This window comes from Geotrypetes seraphini, chromosome 2 (genome assembly GCF_902459505.1).
Source record: "Geotrypetes seraphini chromosome 2, aGeoSer1.1, whole genome shotgun sequence".
Taxonomy (NCBI): Eukaryota; Metazoa; Chordata; class Amphibia; order Gymnophiona; family Dermophiidae; genus Geotrypetes; species Geotrypetes seraphini.
The window spans coordinates 397,569,262-397,593,305 of NC_047085.1; the positions used below are offsets into that span (position 1 = coordinate 397,569,262).

General features: G+C 42.4%; 1 protein-coding gene across 3 annotated transcripts in view; it reads right to left on the reverse strand.

The window, feature by feature from the left end:
- DNAH11 (dynein axonemal heavy chain 11) overlaps window positions 1-24,044 on the reverse strand; it is a 596,997-nt gene that overhangs the window by 480,372 nt on the left and 92,581 nt on the right. For 2 of the 3 annotated variants that reach the window (XM_033930891.1, XM_033930892.1), the window contains 3 exons: window positions 9,553-9,669; window positions 6,817-6,954; window positions 5,423-5,547 (listed from right to left, as the gene is read on the reverse strand). In XM_033930891.1, coding sequence (XP_033786782.1) covers window positions 5,423-5,547; window positions 6,817-6,954; window positions 9,553-9,669 — 380 coding nt within the window. Of the gene's footprint in view, window positions 1-5,422; window positions 5,548-6,816; window positions 6,955-9,552; window positions 9,670-13,335; window positions 13,469-24,044 lie in introns of those variants that run through there. The other variant, XM_033930893.1, reaches the window with a different exon arrangement.

A 24,044-nucleotide genomic window follows, 5' to 3' on the forward strand; every position in this document is an offset into this window, starting at 1 on the left:
TCACTACCTGGGGTGATATGTTCTGGGGGTCTCGCGGCCCACCTGCACACGTGGGCGGAGCTACAAACAGAAAATCAGATTTCACCCATTCATGTCAATGGAAAAAATGTAAACAGCTGCCATTCTCACAGTAAATCAAAAACGGCTTGACCGATTTGAACGAAACTTGGTATGCAGATCCCTCACTACCTGGGGTGATATGTTCTGGGGGTCTAGCGGCCCACCTGCACACGTGGGCGGAGCTACAAACAGAACATCAGATTTCACCCATTCATGTCAATGGGAAAAATGTAAAAAGCTGCCATTCTCACAGTAATTCAAAAACGGCTTGACCGATTTAAACGAACCTTGGTATGCAGATCCCTCACTACCTGGGGTGATATGTTCTGGGGGTCTCGCGGCCCACCTGCACACGTGGGCGAAGCTACAAACAGAAAATCAGATTTCACCCATTCATGTCAATGGAAAAAATGTAAAAAGCTGCCATTCTCACAGTAATTCCAACTACCTGGGGTGATATGTTCTGGGGGTCTCGTGGCCCACCTGCACACATGGGCGGAGCTACAAACAGAACATCAGATTTCACCCATTCATGTCAATGGAAAAAAAGTAAAAAGCTGCCATTCTCACAGTAATTCAAAAACGGCTTGACCGATTTGAACGAAACTTGGTATGCAGATCCCTCACTACCTGGGGTGATATGTTCTGGGGGTCTCGCGGCCCACCTGCACACGTGGGCGGAGCTACAAACAGAAAATCAGATTTCACCCATTCATGTCAATGGAAAAAAATGTAAACAGCTGCCATTCTCACAGTAATTCAAAAACGGCTTGACCGATTTGAACGAAACTTGGTATGTAGATCCCTCACTACCTGGGGTGATATGTTCTGGGGGTCTCTTCACCCAAGAATTTATATGTTCAAAAAAATGTAAACACCTGCCATTCTCACAGTAAATCAAAAACGGCTTGACCGATTTGAACGAAACTTGGTATGCAGATCCCTCACTACCTGGGGTGATATGTTCTGGGGGTCTCGCGGCCCACCTGCACACGTGGGCGGAGCTACAAACAGAACATCAGATTTCACCCATTCATGTCAATGGAAAAAAAGTAAAAAGCTGCCATTCTCACAGTAATTCAAAAACGGCTTGACCGATTTGAACGAAACTTGGTATGCAGATCCCTCACTACCTGGGGTGATATGTTCTGGGGGTCTTGCGGCCCACCTGCACACGTGGGCGGAGCTACAAACAGAAAATCAGATTTCACCCATTCATGTCAATGGAAAAAATGTAAACAGCTGCCATTCTCACAGTAAATCAAAAACGGCTTGACCGATTTGAACAAAACTTGGTATACAGATCCCTCACTACCTGGGGTGATATGTTCTGGGGGTCTCTTCACCCAAGAATTTATATGTTCAAAAAAATGTAAACAGCTGCCATTCTCACAGTAAATCAAAAACGGCTTGACCGATTTGAACGAAACTTGGTATGCAGATCCCTCACTACCTGGGGTGATATGTTCTGGGGGTCTCTTCACCCAAGAATTTATATGTTCTTGCTCCTGGAGGTGAAACTAAAACTGTTGTTTATAATCAAGTTTTGTGTTAGTTGTATTATATTCATTTTGTCAAATATTTCACATTATAATTTGAATATTGTACTTTTTATAAAGCTGTAAACAAATAATTTCATTCACCACTATAAAGTATCTTTATTTGAATCCATTTACAGTGTTATTGCTATAATTTAATACCCGTGCAACGCCGGGGCATCAGCTAGTTATTACATAAGAAAGAGAGCATAAAAGAAAAAAAGCTGGATTATCTTTGATACTATAGTTAAGCCATTTAAATGTTGTGTGAACAGCAGAGTTTTCAGGGCTTTACGAAATTGTTGCAGCTGGCCTATCAGTCTAATGGAGCCAGAAAGTCCATTACACATCTCTACCAGTACAACACAGGAGTACAAATATGTGAAAAAATAATAATAATAATAATTTACTTATCATCTTACCCTTCCACACCCTTCACAAAACAGCCTTCTTCCCTCCCTAATCCTAATTTTAAGACAAGCAAGAAAAATACTTTGCAAATAACCAGGTCTTCAACTGCTTCCGAAACGTAAGAATCCTGAATTGCTTTAAATTCCCCCCCCCCCCCCAGTAATATTTTCTTCAACCCAGGCGCCACATCAGAACAAGGCACTGGCATCCAATCAAGACAAAACTCCCTAATAGCAGGCAGCGCTAAACTTCTGATAGCACTTGACCATAATTTAAGACTAGGTTTATATTGTTGTAGGTGACCCATCAAATATACGGGTCATATTCTTCAAAGCAACACATCTTAAATTGAATATGAATCTCTACCAGCAATCAGTGCAGTACATAAAGCAAGGGTTTATGCTTATTGAGAGCTTCTATACCACTACTGACTAGGGAGTCAATTCAGAGCGGTGTACATGAGCTTCTATAAAGGTGTTAAGCTACATGAGCTTCTGTAGAGATGTTACCATACAGAGTTATAAAAAGCTTCTGTGAGGTATTACAATACATGGGCAGTTTACTGAAATACACGAAGCTCTGTGGTGTTCATTACAGAGTTATTAATACCAGCATGATTATGCCATAATCTATTATACTACTTATGTTACTGGCCCATTGATCATCCTACTTATATGCACACGTTTATACCAAATCAATTGTCCTACATATATACACATATAATACTAGATTTACTATTGCAGGAGGTTGGCCGTTTCAACTAAATATGTCACATAATCTCATAAATGAAGCAGGTTCCTGCCTTATTAAATCCCCTGGGGGCGCTTATTCCCCCTTCACACACACCCCTCTCCGTCGAAATTCAGCGGCACTAAACCAGGCAATGCTGCTGAATATTGCCTCTAACTGTTCAAAAAACAAATGGGCAGGTTAGGGGTGGTAATGGGGGCAGTGTTAGGGAGTAGCCCAGAGTTATGCGGGTGCTGCCCTAAATTAGGCCACTTAATGTTGTGGGTGCCAGCACTGAATATCAGGCCAGCACCCACATAACTCTAAAAAAATAATCTTTTTCATGTGCTATGATCCACCTCCTTCCCCGCCCCCCCAACCGCACCCCTGAGCCAAGTTTCATCCCACCCCCTGAAATATTTGCCCCCTCACCAAACCCCAGTGCTCTAGATAAGCATCTCCCCCCTACCCCTGGCTGGGCCTACCTTCTAATCCCTGGTGCTCTAGAAGGTCGCTAGGGGCAATTTCTGCCCCTAATGACCCTCTGGATCACCAGGAATTAGAAGGCATAACTATGAGCACTGGGTTTGGGGGAGGGGGTGAAACTTAGTGCAGCCATGGGGGCTAGGAGGGGGATCACAGCACTTGAAAATATGTTATTTTAATATAGTTATGCAGGTGTAAATGTAATGTAAATGTAATGTAATTTATTTCTTATATACCGCTACATCCGTTAGGTTCTAAGCGGTTTACAGAAAATATACATTAAGATTAGAAATAAGAAAGGTACTTGAAAAATTCCCTTACTGTCCCGAAGGCTCACAATCTAACTAAAGTACCTGGAGGGTAATAGAGAAGTGAAAAGTAGAGATAGAGGAAAAATAAAAATAAAATAAACATTTTAACAAGACAGCATTGATCTAAATACTTTGGAAGGTAGAAGAGAGGAGAGAAAGGAATAGAAGCAGAAGGGGGAGCCGTTGAACAGTAGAATTCTGGAGAAATTTAAATGATAGAAATAGAACAAAACAAAGGCAAAACAATAGATAAGATTAAAGATAAATCATAAGCTGGAAAGAAAAATAAAATAAAACTTTGTCTTCAATCCACGGTTTCAGCGTCAGTGATGAAGTGGAGCAAGTAAGTTTAGGAGGAGCGATTGACGTTTCCAGAAAGGGCTTCTTCAGGGAAGAGACTTGGCAGACAGTCCCAGGATGCCTATGTCTCCTCCCCTGCGATGTTCTCCCATCCATGCATTCCCTCCCAGACACACTGCCCGTGCCCCAGCCGCTCCAAGGAGGCTGCCCCAGATGAGGCCCACGGTGAATGCAGGATTCTCTCCTCTGCGGGATAGCACTTGTGATGCTAAGCAGCCTAATTTAGGACAGCTTTTGTGTTCCCACCCACATTCAGCCCCCAATATTCAGTGCTGGTGCCTGGAAATGGCCTAGCACTGAATACTAGAGGCTAATTCATTTGGTGATGGTCAGAATGCTGCCAGCTGAATATCAGGGGAGGGAATGTGTCCTGGGTTTGCCCCATTTGATTAATGAAGCTGTAATCCTGCTTTTCTTATAGAAAAAAAAAAAAAACTACAGGTCCATGGAAGCAGTGAATAACCCTATTCATGCCCAACGGCCTAGAGCAGTGGTCTCAAATTTGCGGCCTGGAGACCACATGCAGCCCGCCAGGTACTATTTTGACGCCCTCGGTATGTTTATCATAATCATAAAAGTAAAATAAAACAGTTTCTTGATCATATGTCTCTTTAGATATAAATTACAATATTATTATTAAGACTTAGCCAAAAGGAAAGATTTATAAACTATAAAGAGTTTTACCTCATGCAAAATTGTCATTTCTTTAATAAGACATTAACTATTTTTTCTGAGGCCCTCCAAGTACCTACAAATCCAAAATGTGGCCCTACAAAGGGTTTGAGTTGAGACCACTGGCCTAGAGCTATTTGGTACACTACATACATTTTCTAACTTATACCATTTAACATTACTTTCAGTGACCCATCTCTTTAACAAATTCTAATTCCTAATTCTTGCCCAATCCCCCTCAGCTATCCTCATCCCAATCCCCAATTCTCTCGATTTTAGATTAACTCATCCTTCTTCCTATTTGTAAAGGTATTCCACCCAAATTGTTTTCCCCTGCACCCCAATCTCTGAATAGATACTTCCTTTTGATTCAAACTATCTTGGTTCTCTTCCATTTGCAATTTGTATCCCAGAAAGTACTTTTTCTGTTCCCCTTACATCTCATACACTCATTGTATGTATCTCATTGTAAACATCTCTTACTTCTTGTTGTAAACATCTCTTACTCTCATTGTATGTAACTTGTTGTAAACCGCTTTGAACTTATGGTATAACGGTACATAAGAAATAAAATTATTATATGCACTGCTGATTAATATAAACAGGAATGTAAAGCATTTAAGCAATCATATGATGGCCCATGACGGAATTTCAACTGGTTCCATAGGAGCTAGCTTTTCAAAATGATTGGGGGTGATAAACCCAACAGAAATTACCATTTTCTGGACAGACTCAAGGAGTCAACTTACTATTGGGGGTGCTTAAGCACCCACAAAGCTGGCTCCTAGGGCTAGCTCATAAAGACCACAGCAAAACAAAAATCATTTCTGTTATGAAAGGAAATTAGAAACTTACGGGTGGTGAATACATGAGAGATTTGACCAGAATCTCTGTATGCGTTCTTTAAGTTGTTTTGCCCATTTCAAGTTTCCTGAGGTTAATGGCATATTCTTGTTTATTATTTCACTCCCAGTTTTCACCTGCATGTTAGGTATAAGAAAATCAAGAGAATCACAAACTTTCAGCAAGCAATTTTAAAGTTTCAGCAATCCATTTTATGTCACACCCATTTTATTGTCAGTTGTTTGTCTGGGGCTAGTTTTCTGGTGCTTAAGCTAAATTTGTAGATTCAGTGGCACTGTATACTGTATATATATGTAATGAAGTTACAATAGATACTATTCATTTTGTTTAGACATGCAATTTAGCAGGCCTTTATACTAAATAAATAGTATGGGGCCATTTAGATGGATTTTTACTTGATGCTATCCATATAGCGGCTAAAAATCTAAGTATAAGCAAGTCATCTTTTCACTGGCTTCTAGTAATCTTATAACTTATTCAGAATATAAATTTGCTGATTTTCAATCATTGAAAAAAAAAAAAATCCAAATAATGGCAAAGTGCAGGTTTTAGAACTTTAAACTGAGGTGCAGCTGCAACCCTGCTGCATCACCAGAAGATTTTGTTACTCAAGGCACAGAGGATGATCCAAGCTATATGTAAAAATGTTTGTAAGAAATATCTGCACATACCACCCCAAAATTTGGTTTGATACCTTAGCCTAGTTTCTAGTCCTCATACCAGCCAGAGAAGGGGGGGGAAGGGGGGTCATAATGCATAGATAGTGATAAACACACACACTGGGGAGGATAGTAGAGAAAGACAGAGGATTGATAGTCATTGCAAAATAGACTAAATTATTGGCCAGGCACAGTATATAAGTATACTGAATTTCAGAGGGTGCCGAGGTCTGTTACTGTGATTAATTGTAAAGGCAGATTAATAATGAAGGGAAGTGAACTGAGCTAGATATGGCTTGAATTGAAATTACATAAGAAAGTGCTAAAGCCAGGCCAAGACATCAACAACAATAAAGTCTTCTTACTAATTTCATATGAAAAAGAATTATACTGAATTCTAACAATTTTGTCTTTTTTTACCTCTATTCTTCAACCCACCACAAAAGAGATCAAGTAACCATAGATAGTCAGGAAGCCTTTGGTAAAAGATTTGAGTTTTGATTGCACACCAGTATTTTTTTCCTTCATTTTCAAAGCCTTCTACAGATCCCTTGTATAAAATGAAAGGAGGGGTGAGCATTCCAAATTATTTTCCAAATGACAGATCTTTTTAGAAAGCTCATTCTACCTCAATACATCAATAAGCATGAAAGAAAAGACTTTAAAAATTTCAAACTGGGGAAACTTGTAAAAAATAAAAATCTGTATTTCTTCTTCACTACATACCATCTTAAGGTGCTCATCATACAATTGTTTGCATTTATCTAGTTCTTCATCAAACATCTGTAATAAAATGATGTAATTTGGACTAAAACTATCCATGACAACAGGTCTTTCCAGAAAGTAACCAGACATGGCCAATAACTGTTGGGGAAAAAAAGGTAATGTTATTTTCTGTCTTTTATAAAGTAGACAAATCAGACATCTTGAGCTTTTCAAGAATTCTGGTAGCTAATGCGCTCATTTTCAAAGCAGATGACTCAAAATCACTAAAAGCACATCCATCTGCTGAAAATGTCTAAATCCCGATTTTCAAACAGGCAGCATTTGGAAGTTTTCCACTACATTTGTCCAAATAGCAAGGAGGCTTGTTGTGGGCAACTGTTTAGAGGGACTAGGGAGTAGTGCTGTCCGATTAGCAATTTGAATCGATTCACCAATTCACTTCGGGTGAATCGATTTGTTTTTGAAGAAAATCGGACTTACCGATTCGTCGGCCCCCTTGGTAGAGAGCTGTTCGGGCTTTCCCTTTGCCACTGGAGTCCTTGCTTCTGATGTAACTTCCGGTTTTGCAAAACCGAAAGTTACATCAGAAGCAAGGACCGTTGGCAGAGGGAAATCCCAAACGGGTCTCTGCGTGCAGATCGGCGGCAGCAAGGCTCTCTCCTTCCTGGGTGTTAGCATTTCTCCTCTCCCCCCTGGCCAGGCAAAAGCAATTCACTACCCTGCTGCTACTCCGGGCGTCTTCTTTCCATTCGGCCGCCCAAGCAGAAACAGGAAATTTTCACTGAGGGCGGGCCGCAGTGGAAAGAAGATGCAACGAGTGGTGGCAGGAGTGGATCGCTAAATAACTACCGCCACCGGCAACATGTTGTAACGTCAAAATAAAGGTAGATGGAGGGAGAAGGGAGATGAACTTGGGGGAGTTGGTGGACTGGAGGAGAGATGGGGAGAAGATGGATGGGAGAAATGAACTTGGTGGAGAGGGAAGATGGATGGTGGAGGGGGGAGATGGACTTGGGGGAGATCATGGAGAGGGAAGATGGGGGTGGGATAGAAGAAATAATGGATCTAAAAACAGGAGAGGGAGAGACATTGTAGACAATGGGATTTAGGGAGAGAAGGAACAGAAAGGGAGAGAAGTTGGACACAAGGGATGGTATAAGGGGGATAGAGATACTGGATAGGAGGGTAGTTAGAAAGCAAAAGGGAGAGCCAGTAGGGAAGGAGGGAGAGATGCTGGATGAAAGGGTAATTGAGAAAAGGAGAGATGGTGGATCTGGGTATGGTGGGGGTCCATCGCTGCAGCTATGGGAATAGAGGCAGAAAAAAGGAAAGATGCCAGACCTCCAGGGGAGGGAAGGGAAATGGAAGGGGAGAACAGAAATGGAAGATGGATGGTTACCACGGAGAAAGAAGAAAACGACAAATGGGCAAGAGACCCTGGCAAAAAAAGTTATCAGAAGACGTTTGTTGCAGAGCCTGGGACCAACATGATTTGAAAAATGACCAGACAACAAAAGGTAAAAACGCAGTTTACAAAAGATTACTAATAGTCATAATACATGGAATAAAGTGATTTAGTTAGTCAGATGCTTAGAGAATAGAACGGTTTTCAATTGTATTCTAAAATCTTTATAAGGAGCTGCGAGCAGTAAAATTCAAAATTCTTTGTCATGAAAGGCAGCTCGAGATGCTAAAGTGTGGTTAAGAAATTTTTTTACTTCTGCAACCCTGGACTGAAGGAAAATTAAACAAAGGATGGGTTCTTCTAATATGTCTGTAGGAAGCCAAGGAAAATCTGTTAACCAAATAAAAGGGGGGCTGTACCATAAAGAGCTTTATAACAAAAACAGCCCAACTTAAACAACACCCGAGCCTCCACAGGCAGCCAGTGCAACTCACAATAAAAAGGATGATCATATTTCTTCAAGCCATAGATCATTCTGACCACTGTGTTCTGTACTAATACAAGTCTTGCTAATTCTTTCTTAGTAATTGTCAGATAAATAATGTTACAATAATCAAGAAGACTTAATAAAAGCGATTGAACCAATAATCTAAAAGCAGCAAATTCAAAATAAGATCTAATAGTTCACAGTTTCTATAGGGTAAAATAACCTTTACGTACTACAGCACCTATCTGAGTTTTCATGGTGAAGTGCTGGTCTAAAGTAACTTCAAATATTTTAATCATTGGATGTGTTGAATTTATGGTAATAAAAGGTTTGAAAGGAACTTTGCTAGAAGACGCCACAAAAAACTTTGGGCTCCTTTTATCAAGGCGTGCTACGGGGGTTAGCACGTCGGACATTTCATCACGAGCTAACCCCCACTGCAGCCTAAAATCCTAATGCCTCATCAATGGAGGCGTTAGGTACTAGCGCGGCAGGTGGTTTAACTTGCGGTATTCCGCGCGTTAAACCGCTACCGCGCCTTTGTAAAAGGACCCCTTTGTTTTGTCTGAATTAAATTTAAGTTTAAATTGTTGCATCCAGACATTCATTTGTTTCATTACGCTTTAGATTTTGGTAGTAATCTGAGACAAAAGTGAAACAAATTACAACCGACCACAAAAGTACAGGAAATATTATGAAACTAAAAAACAAAAATAAAGAGATATTTTTAAAGCATTCTCCAATGTATGTAAAATAGTCAACAAAACTAAGCTCTGATAGAAAGCAGCATAATTTGTTACACTGCATTCTTTCTACAGACAAAAACCATTAATAGTGATCATACCTTGAACACAGCTTCCAAACCAGAACAGTCGTTGAAGGCTATGCAAAGTATTGACCCAAGTCGTCGGTCAAAATCCAATATTTTGTCTTTAAAATCAATGAAGTCTTTTTCAAATTCCTGATAAATTAAAAGAAAAAAAAATTTCAATGAAGAGCTGATTTTTTTTGAATATCTCAATTAAAAATGTTTTAACTGTCCTGTAGTGTAAAATAAAAATAGGGCCCATTTTGGAGGCTTGCAAGTGTATACCAAAAAGTTTAAGTTTCAAGTTTATTAGGTTTTTATATACCGCCTATCAAGGTTATCTAAGCGGTTTTACAATCAGATACTCAAGTATTTTCCCTATCTGTCCTGGTGGGCTCACAATCTAGCTAACATATCTGGGGCTATGGAGGACCGAGTTACTTGCCCAGGGTCACAAGGAAGCAGCATTGCAATGCTTGGGACCCTTCTCCCTTTCCACATCATATGGGGGAGAGAGGACACAGAGGAGAATACTAGTGCTGGGCAAAGAATTGGAAAGAAAGAGATGGAGACTCTAGACACAGAAGGAGAAAGTCACTGTGCTAGAGCTGCAACTATGTTATAGAGCAGGGGTAGGGAATTCCGGTCCTCGAGAGCCGTAATCCAGTTGGGTTTTCAGGATTTCCCCAATGAATATGCATTGAAAGCGGTGCATGCAAATAGATCTCATGCATGTTCATTGGGGAAATCCTGAAAACCTGACTGGAATATGCCTCTCAAGGACCGGAGTTCCCTACCCCTGGTCTAGAGCTAGCCCTGATGATAAACAAAGCCCATAATATAAATTCAAGAGGAGCAAATTACCAAGAAAAACCACCCACACAGGCAATAGCAAGAAGATATAAAAATGGGGGTGAGCAATGGATTTCCAAAACAAGGAGGACCCAGTAGATGACTGGGAACAAAAAGTTTATTGGTTCAACTTCTCACACATAACTAATACACTTTGTTTCTGGTCATCTTGTTTTGGAAGTCCATTGCTCATTCTTACTTTTGTCTCTTCATAATATACAAATTCAACCTATTTGTAATGACTGTATTCATTCATTCAGTTTTCTATATTTTTCTCCCAGGGGAGCTCAGAATGGTTTACATGTATTTAATTCAGGCACCCATGCATTTTTTCTCCCTGTCTGTCCCGGTGAGCTCACAATCTATCTAATGTACCTGGGGTCTTGGGGGGGATTAAGTGACTTGCCCAGGGTCACAAGGAGCAACATGGATTTGAATCCACAACCTCAGAATGCTGAGGCTGCAGCTTTAACTACTGTGCCGCTCTCCCTTCGAGTGTAGAAGGAAATACACTATCACCCAGAATTGCATGTACAGATTAATTGATCATTCAGTGCTAACAATCAATTATTGATGTTAATCGATGTTTGTTAAAATTTGCACACACAACTGGCTGTATGCTATTCTACAAGGCTTGGAACCTCACTCTACTAGTGTGCAACTCAAAAGGGGATGTGGCCATGGATGTGTCAGCGCAGTCTGAAAAGCTGCGTGCAGAATTATAGAATATGCCTAATTTGGGCACCAGCACTTACACCAGGTTTCAAGAGGCATAAAGTCTGGCGTCTATAATTAGGTGCAGGAATCGGCACTAAGTGTGATTCTCTAAAGGTTGTGTGCCCTTTATAAAATTACACTTGGCGCTGTTTTTTTTCAGTGCCAAATTTTAAGTGCCATTTACTGAATCCAGACTAAAGTATAGCTTAAGGAGAAATATATCCCAAGTCCTCAAAATAATGTTGCTTAAGGCATATTCTTGGGAATAGCCCAGTAGCAATAGATGGAAGATACTTGTTGTGAACCTCAACCTGAGTCTCCATTACCTTGATCAGCTGAGAATGCTGTGGAGGCAGCCATTACAGCCCCCAAAGGGATGAAGTCATATTCACTGCTTAAGGATGAATCTTACTAATCAGATTTGGGCCTATGATTCAAGGTTTCAAAAGGAATCCTGGCGCATGGATCCTAGTCTGGGCCCCTTGGTGCAATATCAAGACTAGGGTAGCTAGCATATTAATCCACGTTTTGCTCTCGTGTTTTTGGGCCTTTCACATGAAATGTTAGCCACCCATGGCAAAGAGCTGGGCAGCAAATTTTCACACAAATATTTGCTACTGCGTCAGCTGAAAAAAAAAAAAAAAAGTGGCCCATAAATACATTTTTGTTTGCCAGTTTTTAAAACAATCACAATGATTTACTTTGTGTACTTTTGCAGTGTAGCAGCTTCCTATTTCTGAAATAAATAAATACATTTAAATACAGTTTTCTGCATAGCAGACCAAAATCATTTGCATCGATCACTGAGATATCATTTGAGACATTCAGGTTGGGATGTGTTCAATTCTTCTCTTCTTTAGCAAAATACTTATATGGATATTTATTGGTAAATATACTGTACATATATTTGTTATGGCATTTAATGTGAACAGAAATTTCATAAATCTACACATCCAGAAAAAGAGAGACTTTACTCAGACCTTTATGATGCCACAACTGATCATCAAAATAGCAGTGAAACTTATCCACTATTTGACTACAACCCTTATATATAGAAATTCTTTACAGGATCCTCAGCGGCACCACTTAGAGTTCAATAATATCTCATTGCTTTAAGTTTTACGAGTCAGCTCGTCATCGGGTCCCTTTTCCTTTTCTAAATCTTAACTGTTTTATTTTTTACTTTTACTTTTGTCTATATTAGCTTTTTTAAAAAATGCTTTAAGTATATACTTAGCTTAGATCATGTGGTCTCTGGCTAGAGATTTGCATGCCAACATGTTTCACTTTCTCAGCTTTGTCAAGGCTTAACCCCTAACTATTATAATGATGATCAATTGTGTGAGATTTACACCCTTAAAATTTCACATACACAGTGCATGTTACGTGATTGATTGAAGCCATGGTACTGTGTGTGCCAGCATGTTTATGCATTAAGTGCCAATTTTGCAACAAACGTTTATTTCCTTGTACTTACACACATTTGATGGATTGTAAAACTCTGAACAGAGTTCTGAGTTGTTGGTAAACACCTCAGAGGTCTGTGTTTCCACCACTTGGATCACTGGTGGAAATCCCAGGTCATAATGAGCAGCTAGCCAGCATTTACACATGTCTTGGAGCAGGTGGGAAAGCTGATGGTTTCTTCAGCTACTGAGCAGCACCAAGCAGAGTAAGATTAATTTGTCGAGGGACCCTAGGCACATAAGTCCACCGGGCCCCCTGCCACACCATGCCCACCCCCATTTTCTTATTTACTTCTTTATTTCTTTTATTTTAAAATTCAAAACAAACAACAAAGATTACCAAACCAGTGCCAGTGTACAGTTTTTCTTCTATGCAACCTCCAAACATCTCTGAACAAATTCCCCCTTCTATCCTAGAGGAAGAGATCTTCAGCTGGCAGGGCTTTGGGAAGCCCACCATTTTATATTTTGCATTTGGGTAGGAGGCATGGAATATGGCAGGAAGAAAATGTAGTGCCCATCATTTTACTGAACTAATACATTTCTTAATTAGCTTTCAGAGGTTAAAACCTCTTTCCTCAGGTCAGTAAACTATACTGCTGTTACAGTATCCCTGTCCTGACCTGAGGAAATGAGTTATGGTCTCTGTATTAGTAAAAAAAAAGTGTTAAAATTAGTCCAATAAACATTTTCTATTAATAAACGATTTTCAACACAGCTACAATAATAATTTATCCTAAAGCAAAAAATAAATAAATAAAACAAATAGAATTTTTTTTTCTACCTTTGTTGTCTGGTTTCTGCTTTCCTCATCTTCTCGTCATTCTATTCCTCTCTCTGCCTCTCCTATATGGCATGTGCTCTCTTTTTATGCCTCTTCCAGAAACTGTCTGCCTTTCCCTTCCATCTCTACCCCCTCCCCCCCTTGGTATGGCATCCATCATCGTATCTCTGTTCCCTCATGGTCTGGCATCTCTCTTCTTCCATCTCTACTTCCCTCTCTCCTCTAGTTTTTAGCATCTCTCTCTTCTTATTTCCTTCACTAAGATCTGATATCTCTGCCTCCTTCCCCATTCTCTGGCATATATCTCTCCTCTCTCTTCCCTTTCCTTTTCTTCTCTGGTCTTCCTTCTCTATTTTCTGCCTCCACCTAAATTAAACTTTTCTTACTATTCAGTCCTCAGTTTCCCTCTTTTCACTGTGGCTACTCACAGCTTGCCAACCCTTTCCTTCACCCCTCCACCATCTCACTAACTCTGTCTTCTTCCCCCCATCCAGCATATGCTTTTTCTTTATCCCCTCTTTCCATCCAGTATGTGTGCTTCCATTCAGTATGTGTTCTCTTTCTGCATTCAGCATTTGCATCATTAAGTATGTATTCTTCCATTCAGCATTTGCTCTCCCCTCTTGTCTCAACTGATAGCCATTTGCCTTCTCCCCACTTCCATCATATGTACCCCTTCTCCAGTCCCTACTTCCATCATCTGCACCTTCTCTATCTCTTTCCTTCTCCCCACTTCCATCATCTGCCCCTTCTCCAGTCCCCACTTCCACTTGCCCCTTCTCTCTCTCTCTCCCCCTTCTCCCCACTCCCCCAGTCCCCACTTCCATCATCTGCCCCCTTCTCTCTCAAGTTCTCCGCAAAAATATGCAATTAGTAATAAAAGTTTATTTGCTTTTTTATTTGTTACATCGTCACTCTGTACTTAAGCGTGATGCCCTGCAGCGTCTCGCCATCACCCACCTGGTGCTCCACATAGCCCTCGGCCAGAGGCGCTGTACTATCACGCTAGCTGTACTGCCTTAGGAGCGTGTCTTGGTGCAGGCCAGGCTCTGGAAAGATCGGCCTCTGACTCAAACACTGAGCCCGAGCATGGGAAGACGGGCGAGCTGAAGCAGCCCAGCCCAGTCTCAGCGTGCAGCGGCGTCAAGCCGTCTGGCATCTTACTGTCACCATGGCAGCACAAATGCGGGAACCAGCAGATGCTGAGCAGGTAGAAGGATGGCCCAATGCGACCCCCCTGATTTGTGTGGTGGAGGTGGGAAGAGCCCATGCACGCCATGCTGACTCTACTGGGAGTGGGAGGAGGGGGGCTGGGGCTGGGGCCGGTTACCATCTGAAATAAAAATTGCTGAGTCGCTGTTGGTTGCCCTCGTTCAGCAGGCCCCCCTGACAAGTTTGGGCCCTAAGCATTTGCCTACTGGGACTACCTGTTAATCCGGCCCTGGCACCAAGCAGGAGCACGCTTTGGCACTGCTGCTCTGCGCTGAGCGGCTTCTTGACTGGTGAGAATTTGCGGGAGCCAGTCAGGAAGCTGCTATGCACCGAGCAGCTGTGCCAAAGAGAGCTCCTGCTCGATGCCGCTCAGCGTTTGAAGAAACCAAACTCGTGGCATCCACTCACCAAATGGGTTAGCAGCAGGGCAGGAGCACGGAAAGCTTGCTCCTGCCTGCTGCACCTCTGGACCACCTGGATGGGCAGAGAAGGTACGATGGACAGGACACAGAGGCGGGACAGGGTGCAGAGCCTGGGAGGGAGGGAGTTGGGCACAGAGCCTGACAGGTGTGGGAGGGAAGGGGGATGGGTGCAGAGACTTACAGGGGAGGGAGGGAAGTGGGCTGGGTGCAGTGCCTGGCAGAGAGGGGGCTGGGTGCAGAGCTTGACAGGGGATGGAGGGAAGGAGGCTGTGTGCAGAGCCTGACTGGGCAGGGCACTTGAATATTAAGCCACCCGACTTATATTCAAATCAACCATTTTTCTTCCTTTTTGGAGAGAAAATAGGAATCTTGACATATTCGGATCGACTTATATTCGAGTACTAGTCTTATAGCCCGTTACATTAACGGGTGCTAGAATACCACTCATAACAACCTCAACTATAAAAATCTTAGGGGTCCTTATAGACAATAAGCTTACTTTCCGTCCACAAATCAGTGCTCTGGTTAAAAACTGTTTTTACAAACTAAGAATGATTCGATCATTGGCCCCTTTTCTTGACACCAGTTCTCTCAACATTTTGATTCATTCACTCATAATTTCAAAAATAGATTATTGCAATTCGCTTTTAAAAGGTATATATTACAAAGATTTGAAACGTCTGCAGCTAATTCAAAATACGGCCATCAAGATAATTTCCAGAGCAACTAAGTATGACCATGTTACCCCTCTGCTAAAAGACGCCCACTGGTTACCAATCTCACATAGGATAACTTATAAGATAGCCCTTTTGACATTCAAAACTATGCAGACTAATTCCCCAGCTTTCATAGATAGAGTATTGATTCCCTATGACCCACCGAGATCTTTGAGATCCATATCCCAGTCTAATCTAGTTATCCCTTCCTTAAAAATAATTGGCACACGTCGAACCTCTATTTTCTCCGTAACAGCTCCTACGATTTGGAACGCTCTTCCGCTGTATCTAAAAACGGAAAATACTTTAAAAACGTTCAAAAGCAACTTAAAATGTTTTCTTTTTAAAGATGCTTTTAACTAAAGTTTTATCATTCTTTTTTTTTAAAGCTGATTTTAACTAAAGTTATTTTAGTCTTCTTTTTTTTCTATTAATTCCTGCCCTTTTGTGCTTACCCTTAATGTTTCTCTCATTTACTATAGCTATTGTATTTCTTCCCTTTTTCCTTTGTGTGTCTTCTGTTCGTTCGTCCTTAATTAACCTAGTATGTGTAGTAGTTTGTCTTGTAGTTCTTTTTTTGAAAGTATGTTTTATTGTAATTTTGTTTGTTGAAATGTTATTTTATTTAATGCTTTGTACAACGCTTTGCAGAATCGATAAAGCGTTTAATCAAAAAACTAATTAAACAATAAACAATATATGTGTGTGTGTGTCTATTTATTTCTTTCTCTCTCTCTCCTTAGCCGCTTTCTTTCTTTCTGTCTTTCTTTTTCCTTGGCTGTCCATCACCACCCCTTGCCTGCTCCCCCTGTCCATTCTCCCTTCCTTTTACCTCCCCTTTGTCCACCACCACCCCTTCACTGTTCTCCTTATGCAGCAGCAGCTCTTCTCCCTTTGTTTTACCTCCCCCCTGTCCAGCAGCACCTCTTTCCTTCTCCCCCTGTCCAACATTAGGCCTCCGTTCCTTTTTCTTCACCCCTCCTGTCCATCAGCACCTCTTTCCTTCTCCAGCAGTAGGCGTCCCTTCCTTTTTCTCCCCCCTCCTCCTTCTTATCCCTATGATACACTTACCTTGCTCTGCCCCTGATCAGAGGTTCCCGACAGCTGCCCAGTTGCACCCATTGGAAAAGTTCCCTCTGCCGCATCCCGCACCCCTCCTGACGTGACTCCCGCTGTCTTTCTTTCTTTCTGTCTGTCTCTGTCCCTGGCCCCCTTTGTCTGTCTGTCTTTCTGTGTATCTCCCTGCCCCTGTGTCTTTCTTCTTTTCTTTCTGTTTCCCTTCCTCCCTCTGTCTGTCTGTCCGAAGCAGCATTCCCTCCCCCCACACCAGTTCCCTGTGCATCTGCCCCTGTGTCTTTCTTCTTTTCTTTCTGTCTCCCTTCTCCCTCTGTCTGTCTGTCCAAAGCAGCATTCCCTCCCCCCACACCAGTTCCCTGTGCATCTTCCCCTGTGTCTTTCTTCTTTTCTTTCTGTCTCCCTTCCTCCCTCTGTCTGTCTGTCCAAAGCAGCATTCCCTCCCCCTCCATTTCCCTCCCCCACAACAGTTCCCTGTGCACCTGCCCCTGTGTCTTTCTTCTTTTCTTTCTGTCTCCTTTCCTCCCTCTGTCTGTCCAAAGCAGCATTCCCTCCCCCTTCCATTTCCCTCCCCCCACACCAGTTCCCTGTGCAGCAGCATTAGCGTTTCTTCTACCCCCTTTCCCTTCCCGCGGTCGCGACTACAAACGCAGTCCTGAGTCCTTTGCCGCCTCCCCTTCCCTTCCCTTCCCGCGGGCCCAACTACACATGGCGATTCAAGCAGCGTGTGCAGCAGTCTTCACATGTTGCTTCAGGTCCTTCTACTGCCCTGATTTACTCTGGCACGTCCCTGATGACATCATCAGAGATGCGGCAGAGCAAATCAGGGCAGTGGAAGGGCCCAAAGCAGCGTGTGAAGACTGCTGCACACGAAATCGCCAGTCGGGCCCGCGGGAAGGGAAGGGAGGGCAGCAAATGACTTGGGTCCCGGGCAGCAGAAAGTTGCTGGGTTCCTCGGTGGGGGCGCTGAGCGGCCGCAATCCCTCTCCTCCCAGACCCCCCCCCCCAGCTGGAGGAACAGAGATCGGCGGCTACAGCCGCTGGCTTCGGTCTCTTCTATCCACTGCGGCCAACCCTAGCGGAAACAGGAAGTAGTCAGAGAGGGCGGGCCGCAGTGGACAGAAGACGGCAAAGCCAGCGTTAGCGCGGTGTAGCGCTTTTCTCTCCATTTAAAGGCGGGTGAGCCGGCAAGAAGGAGAAGGTGGTGGTTTGGGCAGTGAGTGAGGGCGGGAGGGGGAGTCGCCAGCTGTGCTGTGCTTTCCCGATCTGGCTGCCGCATACGCACTGTGACCACGGACCTACGGATCACAGATCAGGGATCACAGATCACGCATGTCTGAGTGCGCATGCGCGGCTAGTGTTTTATTATATAGGATATACAGTATTTGCTGTTGAATCACTCTCTCCCCTTCTGCCCTCCCAGGGTTTTTTAGGAGATGAAGAATTATTCTGCTGGAATAAATTTTTGGGAGAGACAAAGGGCTATTGATGAAAGCTTAAATAAATTAGTTATGAAAGCAGAAGTTGCAAGCTGTGATATGATACATCAGTGGATTAAGCAAAGATACTTACCTGTTAGCAGGTATTCTCCAAGTGACATCATCCACAGAACCTGGTACAGACTTTGTTAGTGTCACTTCTGATACATATGGTCTACTTCTCTTTGAAAAGGGTTGCCAGTTCAGTTGCTGTTGGGGTATCTGTTGATTTGGTTATTAATTCAGTTGGGTTAGCTAGGAAGTTTTATTTAAAATAATTTTTTCAAATCTGGCTTTCCTTTTCCAATTTGTTTGAAATAATACTTACATTTGGCTAGTTTTGTTTGGGTTTTGTAGTGATTGATCTTTTTTCTCCATGAGATTTTGTCTTCTGCTGTTTATTCCATTTCCTTTCTAGGACCCTGCATTCCTGTTTCGGTGACAGTAGTTCTGTGAACTAGGGGGAGTTTCTTCTATTACTTTTTTTTCACTCTTTCAGGATATATTTTCTCTAGTACTTTGACATTTTCATTCCATTTGTTGATGGTTAGGATTTTTTCTTGGCTGTGGATTTTTTCATCCATTTTTGCTAGAATACGATATTGTCTATTTTACCTTTTGTTTCTTTGGTAATTCTGTTGTCTTGATACTAAGAGATTAACGGATAGAGGTTTCTTATCCAAGTGAGTGTGAAATGCACTGATAGCACTGAGATGTACTCAAACCAAGTTGGTCTTTAGGCCAGAGTCAGAGAAGTGAAGAAGGTAGTCCAGGATGGATGAGTGTGGACATGTGACACGTGTACAACAGGAATAACATGCAGAAAATTGCATCCATTTGAAGCGGTAACAGCGCTGAGTGGAAGGTTTTCTGGATGCTTCAAAGACAGCAGAGACTGCAGCTGAGAGACAGAAAGCATTTATTTGCTTGGTGGAAGAAACCATGCTGTTAGCACTAATGATCGAGGGCAGGGATTAAGAAGGGATCCCTAGTTCTGTGTTAGTTACATTGGGAACAGTTCCAACAGGCATGGTTCCTGAGTCAAGAGTTCTAGGAGAAGTGGGAATCACAGTTGACCTGGGCCACAAGTTATTCCGATCCTGATGAAGTTTGAGTAAAGTCCTCCCAATAAGAGGCAATGGAGGAAATGCATAGAGGAATCTGTTTCCCCAGTGAAAGAGGAAGGCATCCAGCTCCAGGTAATTGGGGATATATAGTCTAGAGAATAGAGGAGGTTTGTGATTGAGGGGGAAGCAAAGAGATCTATGTATGGAGTCCCCCATTTGGAGAAAATTTGATGCAACATAGTAATGCTGAGAGACCATTCTTGGGGTTGAAGGAGTCTGCTCCCTGCCAGATAAACTGATCTAAGAAGAATGCTGTGAGCAGACGCCCAAGTCCAAATCTGGATTGCTTCCATGCAAAGGGGTTATGAGCCCGCGACTCCCTGTTTGTTTGACAGAAAATGGCGACTTGTCGGTTCAAATACTTGGAGGAGTTGGTCTTGGAATGTCTTTAGAGCACTGTTGGACGCGGTATACAAACCTAAGGTTTAGTTTAGTTTAGTTCAAAGAGATTGATGTGGAGAGTTTGCTTGAAGTGAGACCATACTCTTTGATTGTGGAAGCCGTCCAGATGAGCACCTCATCCAAACTTTGAAGCATCTGTTTTTAAGAGTTTCTGATGGTAAGGGGGCTGAAAGGGACAACCTTGAGTAAGGTCGCAAGGAACTATCCACCTTTGGTGGGAGTAATAGAGGCCCAAGGTATCCTGTAGCTTGGATCAACAGACTCCATTGTGGGATTCTGAAGTGAAAATGTGCAAATGGAGTGACATATACTATGGATGACATATATCCCAGGAGGCGCAGCATCTGAAGTGCAGTTATACATGGAAGGGTGGAGATTATTTTACAGGTGAATTAGGTTTACTCTCTGCTGCAGTAGAAAAGCTCAACCTTGAGTAATACCTAAGAGAGCTCCTATGAACTCTAGAGTCTGAGATGGGCATAGATATGACTTTTGGTAATTGACGGCAAACCCTAGCAGCTCCAGTAGATGAACTATTGCATGTACCTCCCTTCGGCCATGCCTAGCCTAAGGTAATCCTTTTTTCAGACATTTAATGCACTCTCCGAGCAGGCAAGATTTAATTTAATGAATCTGCAGGACTTGAGGAACATTTCAGCCAAATGTTTGAGGGCCACAATGGAGGACTTCAGGGGCCACATGCAACTCATGGGTTACACGTTAGAGACAGCTTGCTCCTTCCTCTGGACTTAACATAGCTCCTTATTCCAGAGAGGAAGTGGCAAGTTTATTCTGAGCCAACAAAATGTGATTGTTCTTAGGGTCAGTTATCACAGGAGAGGATGTGCTTTATTTTTGTATTATCATACAACAATTATACCATTGAGGCATAGAGACATTAATTTGCTTATCTCCATCAAAAAATGAAAATGGTACATGGAAAAGCCATCTTGCACTTCAGGACAGCATATTAGCAAGTTTGAACAGGTCAGACTTATATCATCTTTAATATGCTTATTTATGTAAGCTCTTTCAGCATCAACGTCTTTCTGGCTACAAAAATATATTTTGAAAGCAATTTACAAAACAAAGCCAAAAATTATGATTACACTGTGTTACTATCATTTTATTAACACTTGAGTTTAAAGACTGCACTCATTGCCTAACATTCTAGTAAAGTATTATTCTACAAAAAGATCTTAGAACAGTTTATGAATGATTTGCATTCATTCCTGTATCTATAAACAAGATCCCAAATTAGAGCATTGTCATTATGTTTAATTATGAGCACTCAAGAATATGATGTTCTCTTGAGCAGTAAGAAAATAGAGTGCTTGCCATAAAGTCCATCTTCCATAGTTAAATCTAAAAATAAGATAATTGTATTACTTAAACACCATTTAGAAACAAATCGCCATATCTTAAAATAATAGAACTGCCTACATTCTGCAAATATCAGCTTGAACATGTATAGTCAAAGGGGACTTTGCTTTTTACAATACTGTATATAATATTTAATGGTAGATGCAATGTTCCCATTAACCTGTGCGGAGGCCTCCAACCTTTTCCTAACTCCTCACATCGCTTTAGCCGTCTTGTAGTACAAACTGCTCAAGGCCAATCAGTCTCACAGTATTGGCCGTATGTAATTTTTTAAATATATAATTTATATTTCGCCTATCCTATAATTCTATGCGGATTACAAATTATTCAGGTACTCAAGCATTTTTCCCTGTCCTGGCGGGCTCCCACTCTAATGTAGTTCAAACTAATAGGTCTGACATTATGCCAGACAGTTAGAAAACAGTTGGAGGTGCACTGCAAGTTAACAGAAACACTGACTGGATATTTCAAGGACTTCTGAGCAAAGATGGTGTTCACATAATAAAAAAAAAAAGGTGAAGTACCTTCTGGAACAGACCAGCAAACCTGAGGATAGCATTAAATGAGGAACATTGGGGCTTAGAAGACAAAATCTGCGGTTCACCCCCCGTCAGAGCACCTAAGAACTGTAATTTAGAGCGGTGTGGCGGCGCGCGCTTTTGTCTTTCGCGCCTTTGTCTATGAACCCAAAATCTGCAGGCAAGTAAAATATATAAAATCCTTGATTGGAACTGTTAAAATGAAAAAAGGAAACATCTGGAAAGCTATCTATATAATAAAACCGTAGGCGGCGCATGCGCAGTCTAATCCGCGTGCTTCCGTGATCCGTATGTCCGTGGCCGGCAAGAGTGCACATGCAAACTTACAACAGCTCGCACTCACGGTCTGGCTGGCTCTTTAAAGTTTTTTTCGGTGCCGGCTCACCTGCTCCGCCTTCCTCTTCCTGCCAGTCTCAGCCGGACTCACTCCTCCCCCCCTGGCAGCCCTGAACCTGTTCCTCCGTTCCCCGCCCGACGGGCCGGTGAGTGCTGCGCCAGGGGCAATGCAGGTGGAGACTATCGGCGGCGGAGCCGGAGGGAAGGGGGGGTGGGAGGCACGCGACGCTGCAAGTCACCGACTCCACCCCCCCCCCCTCTCTCGAACCGCACAAGGACTGCCGTTGACGAAATTTGCCCCACCGTTCCTTCCCTTCCTCCATCAGGTACAGTTCAGCTACGCCTATGTTAAAAAGCAGCTGCTTTGAAATTGGAGCCCTGCCGCCACCGTAACACGTTCCCTCTGCCGCGGTCCCATATGTCAGAGAAGGGGCGGGACCAAGGCAGAGGGGAACGTGCTACGGCAGTGGCAGGCCTCTGATTTCGATGCGGCTGCTTTTAACATTGGTGGAGCTGCACTGCACCTGATGGAGGGAGGGAAGGAAAGGTGGTTGTGCGCTGTTGAGCCCCTCTGCACGCGCCCAAACCAAAAAAGGAGCCAGGACTCTTCCCCACCCGGCGCCGGCAGACCCGAAAAAACGGCCCTACCGAACAGACCCGCGAGCAGGGTTGCCATGGAAACCTAACCGGAATTACATGCAGTCGGCAAGGGTCAGTGAGAGGGGATCAGGAGCTAAAGAGAGATTGAAAAAAACAAACAAACAGTGCACAAGTAGAGAGAGACACACAGACAGTCACAGAAGGACAGGGGGCTAGAGCAGAGATGCTTGCAGGGAGAAAAAGCTAAGCAGTAATGTTACAGCTTGAGAGTGCAGACTGAGGAAGAAAGCAGAGACAGCGCTACACAGGGAAATGGAGGGAGGAAAGAGACAGAAAGAAAAATACAGACAGACATAAATTCTAGCACCCGTTAATGTAACGGGCTTAACGACTAGTATATATATATAAATGCTAACAGTGCAGAAAATAAAGCCCTTGAACTAGACTAGTAGTCTCAAAATCAAACCCTTTGCAGGGCCACATTTTGGATCTGTAGGTACTTAGAGGGCCTCAGAAAAAATAGTTAATGTCTTATTAAAGAAATGACAATTTTGTATGAGGTAAAACTCTTTATAGTTTATAAATCTGTCCTTTTGGCTAAGTCTTAATAATAATATTGTAATTTATAGCTAGAGACATATGATCAAGAAACTGTTTAATTTCACTTTTGTGATTATGATAAACATACCTAGGGCCTCAAAATAGTACCTGGCGGGGACCGCATGTGGCCCCTGGGCTGCAATAACTTTTCAGCTAATAGAAGCTATCTAGGAAGCAGCTGAAGACATGGAAATCAATCTCTTGCTTTCAGAGAAACTGTGTTCAATGGGAAGTAATAGCCTCAGGCATATGTATCTTTATACCCTGGGCCTATTAAGTAACACTGTTGGGAGAAAATACATTTATATTGAGCTTCAGGGATTTGGGGGCAAGCAGCACTATATTACTCTAGTTTTTCAGCAATAGCAAAAGGTTACAAAATTTGATTCTACCATTGTGCTGTGGAATTCCTTGTCTGATAACCAGAAGATCACAAGGAGAAACTACAAAATATAGCACACTACACATGCTATCACAAATCATGATGTTGTGAATCACCGGGTAAGGATCCCACAATACCAAATGAATCATGCATTATCAATAGGAAGCCAAGTGGACGTCTGCGTTAGCCCATTCCAGATACCTACACACATTCATTTTGTAATTTTACACAACTCAATTCTGAGCGTCCAAACATGTGTCTTTTCAAGTTTATAGGACTGTGTGCAATTAATAAGTAATCTGAATATATTTCTTTTTCAGAACAATCTTTCTGTTCTTGTTGCCTGACGTTCTTGGATTCATGAGTGACATTCCTAAAGTTAACGACATACTGTAATTGGAATATAGCAGCTCTGACGTATGGTTTATTCAGTTGATT